The 6,000-nt window shown below is 41.9% G+C and overlaps 1 protein-coding gene across 1 annotated transcript in view; it reads left to right on the forward strand.

Moving 5' to 3' along the window:
* The window catches only part of LOC110487374 (uncharacterized), a 45,257-nt gene extending 39,467 nt beyond the window's left edge, over window positions 1-5,790 (forward strand). The window contains exon 2 of the mRNA XM_090196078.1: window positions 3,894-5,790. Within this exon, the coding sequence (XP_090052204.1) occupies window positions 3,894-4,438 (545 nt within the window). The 3' untranslated portion in view covers window positions 4,439-5,790. The remainder of the gene's footprint in view (window positions 1-3,893) is intronic.
* Window positions 5,791-6,000: the final 210 nt, after the last annotated feature.

The following is a 6,000-nucleotide window of genomic DNA, read 5'->3' on the forward strand; positions in this document are numbered from 1 at the left end:
CCTACTAGTTTTCCGGGAGCTGAGCAGTGATTACTGTAGGGACTCCACCAGCTGTGCTCAGAGCTGCGGCCTTGGGGCACTGAGAGCGTGCGTGGCCAGCTACACGACAAAGAAAGCAGAGGTGATTGGCCCTGCAGTGAAAGTAAGTATCATGTCCAGCATCCCCGCACACGTTACATGGCCCATTAGACTTCACTTTGCTCCTATTCCCTTTTTGGAACTTATGGTCAGACTGTTGTGGCCTCTGCTCCAGCACATGCTCTAGCATTGCCAGGATACGTTCCATCGGCTCAGCTGAGCCCTGAATAGTCTGGGCTGGGTAAGGCAACGTATTGGGTACTTCCATGTGGGTTCTCACAGCAGGCATGGTGATCGGCATGACAGCACCAACTTCCTGCTTCATTGTTGCGATGGCTGGGGTCAACTTAGATAAGTGAGAGTACCTCCGCTCCCTCCTGTATTCATCCAGCCTCTCATGAACATCTGCAGCAGTCCACTGCTGTAATGGCTTGCACTTAAAGATAAGCGACAGTTCAGCATTAGGGCAATGTCTGATGAACATGACTGTGAGCTCACGAGATGGGTCTTCAACTCTTCAAGTCTCTTTAGACAATCTTCAGCAACCTCCATAGCCCTGTTCAGTCTGAGCCAATATTCAAATGGTTGTTCATCAGTCAGAGGTAATGTGGCATAAAAGTCAGCAAGGGGCATGCTTGAAAAAACAGTGTCATTAAAATGTTGTTTCAGTATGTCAAAGATGGGACTCGGGCCTTTAGATAAATCAATGGAGGGATTGCTGCGTATGCCAACTTTAACAACATCGCGGGCCCTTCCCATAAGCCTGCCCATAACCTCAACTGCTTGGTCCATCACAGACACGCCCCTCTTACGCATGTAAACCATTACCATATCCTCCCACTCATGCAAAGTACACCAGTTCCCTGATATCAGACTTCAATACCAGGTTCAGGCCTGACACATCCATACCCCTCGAGCTGCATACACTCCCCATAACATTGTCCCCAACATGTCCAAAAATTGCCTTTGACTCCAAACAGGAGGCAATGTTGTTCCCAATGGAATGACCAATCTGCTGTACTCTGTCTGCTATGAAATCCATGGAGACCTCCCCACTCCCTGTATTTGGCAAAACACTTTCATACACATCCTTGGGCGTGTCCATGGGTAAACTATCATCAAAACCCTCCAGTTTAGGCATAGGTGTAGAAGTAACTGGAATTTTGGCTGAACCCCTATCAACAGATGGTGACAGATTAAATGACAGGAAACCCCTACCTTTCCCAACACCTTCCATTTTAACAATGGGAAATCAAAACCATAATAAAAATGTAAATAGCAAAACATGTATATATATATATATATATTTTTAAACCTCACGTCAAAATCTAACCTATATCTAGTACACTGGTAAAACTCACCCTACTTATATCAGAAATACATTAGAATTGCAAATAAACAAGTAATGCAAAAGTTATCGTTTATCTGTGAAGAGCCTCAGCCAGAGAAATCATCAATTTCGATAATAAAACGTTGTAGTGGCGCCATCTTGTGGCGAAATGCGATATCGCCATAAACTGCACCAGCAACGTCTTATCTGATTCCACAACGGCAACCACGGCGAAGTTCTGAGATGGAAATCCAGCGAAGGATGATCCGATCCAGAAGAACGGTCACGGCACCACTGTAACAGTACTCTTCTTGCGTTGTGTACAATCAGTCATCGACACGGAACTCCAACATGTAGCACCAGTCATGTAGATTTATTCTGATATGAACAGCACAAAATTGCACGTCATGCAATGCACGGCTCACCATCCAACTCTGCACTCACGCTCGCTGGTTTGGTGCTTGTTCACTGGGCTAGTTACCAAAATAATACAATTACAATATACAATATAATATCTTTAACAATGTACCTGATATGAACAGCACAAAATTGCACGTCATGCAATGAATGCATGGCTCACCATCCAACTCTGCACTCACACTCTGTACAAAATATATCAACCCCCCCCACCAGACACAGTAAGTTGCTAGCTAGTACTGGCGGGAATTCTTTACAACAAAATGCACAACAAATATTCTCCAAAAACCGCTGCATCTTATGTGTGATGTTCGAATAACATTTACAAACAATTTGATATAAATTGTACATTTAAATTATCACTTGAGAGTATAAAAATCACGTTTGATGTACAGTGCTTTGCAACCAACAACTTACCGCTGGTTTGGTGCATGTTCACTGGGACGATTCTAACTGGAACATCCCCCCTCGTAAGCAAGCTACGCAAACCAGCCAATAAAATGCCATGTTGAGTAGGTGAAGGCAAGACAAACTCAAACCAAAAACCCATTGGCTTAACAATAAAGTGGCAAGGGTAATCACCAATATAACCCTGTTACACAACCGCTGTGTCAGATTTCAAAAAAACGTTACGGAAAAGCAAACCATGCAATAATCTGAGTACAGAGTTCAGACAACAATGCAGCCAAAAAGATATCCGCCATATTAGTCAGAAATAGCGTTAGAAATATTCACTTACCTTTGATGATCTTCATCAGAATGCACTCCCATGAATCCCAGTTCCACCATAAATGTTTGATTTGTTTGATTATGTCCAAATAGCTCCTTTTGTTAGGGCATTTAGTACACAAATCCAAACGTGAGTTCAGGTCCAGCCGAACGTCGGACGAAAAGTTCAAAAAGTTATATTACAGGTCGTAGAAACATTTCAAACTAAGTATAGAATCAATCTTTAGGGTGTTTTTATCATAAATCTTCAATAACGTTCCAACCGGAGAATTCCTATGTCTGTAGAAAAGCAATGGAACGCAGGTCGCTCTCATGTGAAATGCGCGTGATCAGCGCGTGACTCTCTGCCAGACACCTGACTCATTCAGCTCTCATTCAGTCCCACTTCACAGTGGAAGCCTCAAACCAGTTTCTAAAGACAGTTGACATCTAGTGGAAGCCTTAGGAAGTGCAACATAACCAATATCCCGCTGTATCTCCAATAGGGGCTGAGCTAAAAAAAAATCAGATTTCCCACTTCCTGTTTGGATTTTTGCTCAGGTTTTTGCCTGCCATATGAGTTCTGTTATACTCACAGACATCATTCAAACAGTTTTAGAAACTTCAGAGTGTTTTCTATCCAATACTACTAATAATACATTAGCATCTGGAACAGAGTAGCAGGCAGTTTACTCTGGGCACCTTATTCATCCAAGCTACTCAATACTGCCCCCTGTCACCAAGAAGTTCAAAAGAATCATAACTTTATTGACAACACTCAAATGGATACTGTCATTAACGCGGCTCTTAATACTGTAGCAAACATTATATTAAGCAGGACATTCAAGCGAGCCTTACAATTATAATCCAAAGTAGTGTGAAATGCAGTCATAAGCAACTTGGAAATGGAGGTTACTCCCCTGAGTTTTCCCCCATTCACACTCAGAATAGTTTGTGAAAAACTAAAATCTTTGCTCACCATTTTTGCTCCAGGCAGATATAGTACATCCTTAACTATCGGTTTCCTCATTAGCAGGGAGGAGTTTCTATAACCAAATTGCATGTGCAATGCCCTCGTGCCGCAATTTTAGGAAACACTGAAAGGGGCCTATATTGGAGACCAAAAGTCATCTGGCACAGTGCTTAGTTTCAACAACGTGTATAACTTATTTCTAGCCTGCAATCATCGATGTTACTACTAAAATATGACTTTTCTTGCTCATTTTAAGACAATTGTAACATTTATTACAGACTTCAATTGTTGTACAACATCATGGCTATGCTGTTGGCATCACCTTTTACAGTGTATTTCCACTGTTGTGGGCCTTTAACCATTTGTCTGACTTTGTTGTTCACACAGGAGAGATGCGGGACTATCGTGGATCCTCTGGGGAGCCTCAACAACCTCATTATGCTGACGAGGCAGAGAAGAGTCTCTCCAGATCAGAACACCTCAAGAAACACCTGCAGAGATCCACAGGGAAGAGAACTCACTGCTGCTCTGACTGTGGAAAGAGATTCACCTCATCAGGCATTAAAATTAATCAGAGAATCCCCACAGGAGAGAAACCTTATAGCTATGATCAATGTGGGAAGAGTTTTACTACATCTGGCTCTCTGACAGTGCACCAGAGAATCCACACGGGAGAGAAACCTTATAGCTATGATCAATGTGGGAAGAGTTTTACTACATCTGGCTCTCTGACAGTGCACCAGAGAATACACACAGGAGAGAAATCTTACAGCTGTGGTCAATGTGGGAAGAGTTTTTGTCAATCTAGAGATCTGACAGTGCACCAGAGAACACACACACAGGAGAGAAACCTCATAGCTGTGATCAGAGATGATCTGATAAAAGATATCTTATCAAATATCAGAAAATGTATACATGGAGTTGTTTCATGATATCAATGAATTAATGTCACAATGTAGAATGTTTTAACATTGTAGTAGGAGTATTTTAATGATGTCACAATGCAGAATCTAAATGTTTGCTCCCTGTTCTATGGATTTCAGCATGCTATGGATATTAATTAGCCTCAGGGGAAAAATCCAGGCTCTGAATTGGATGGGGCCACAGTGTCTCCTGACCCCTCCTGTCTCAGCCTCCAGTATTTATGCTGCAGTAGTTTATGTGTCGGGGGGCTAGGGTCAGTTTGTTATATCTGGATTACTTCTCCTGTCCTATTCGGTGTCCTGAGTGAATTTAAGTGTGCTCTCTCTAATTCTCTCTTTCTCTCTCTCTGAGGACCTGAGCCCTAGGACCATGCCCCAGGACTACCTGACATGATGACTCCTTGCTGTCCCCAGTCCACCTGGCCGTGCTGCTGCTCCAGTACCAACTGTTCTGCCCTATTATTATTCGACCATGCTGGTCATTTATGAACATCTTGGCCATGTTCTGTTATAATCTCCACCTGGCACAGCCAGAAGAGGACTGGCCACCCCACATAGCCTGGTTCCTCTCTAGGATTCTTCCTAGGTTTTGGCCTTTCTAGGGAGTTTTTCCTAGCCACCGTGCTTCTACACCTGCATTGCTTGCTGTTTGGGGTTTTAGGCTGGGTTTCTGTACAGCACTTTGAGATATCAGCTGATGTACGAAGGGCTATATAAATAAATTTGATTTGATGAGATTTAACAAAAAGTGACTAACAAAAAAAAAGATGTACACATTATTCCCAGATTCCGTGTGGTTTTTGAGCTGTTAGTTTTAACAGGACGTGCAACCTCATCTGCCTCCTCTCAGCACACCTGATATCGATGAGTGATGACAAATAAGTGTTGCGTTCCTTTGTTTAGTGACCCCTAAATTTAAATGCATCACTCCAAAATGTAGCTGACTGTCTTCTGCAGGTTGTCCTCTAACCAGTGAGGTAAAAGATATCTCCCATTTCCATCTGTTTCTTTTTTTTTGTTGTGTTAGTTTCAACAGCACAAACAACCTGATTTCCCCCCTAATCGATATCAGTGATTTATTGCTACTTGTCAAAACAACAGCGTTTCTGGTGCTTGTGCAGTTTATAAGGAGCTTGTTTTAAAAAATACAAGTAATATGATTATTGTGGCAGATGTTTGTGTATATAGCACATGTTATGTTTAGGTTTTCAATTTATCACAAACTGTTTCTGCATATTGGTTATTGATTTAGACACGTTAAACATGTGTTTTGACATTGGGGCTATCCCACCGAGCAAAATAAAATTGAAAAGCTGTTGAAAATAAGACTTATGCAATTAAATATTTCATATTTACATTTCATGTAACATTTAGTAATGATAATTATTTATGCAACCAACTGACAATTTTTTGTACAATTATATTGACATTGTTGCCCTGCTTTTAGAATATCAGGGTTAATTCTCAGATGTGCCAACCCAAATGTACTAAAGCATGACATTGGGGACTGGGCCCCGATCCAACAACATGCCTATCTACTGAACCCTGAAAAGAGAAAGAGGCTCCGCAGT

Source organism: Oncorhynchus mykiss, chromosome 13 (assembly GCF_057628025.1).
Source record: "Oncorhynchus mykiss isolate SJ-2025 chromosome 13, ASM5762802v1, whole genome shotgun sequence".
NCBI lineage: Eukaryota > Metazoa > Chordata > Actinopteri > Salmoniformes > Salmonidae > Oncorhynchus > Oncorhynchus mykiss.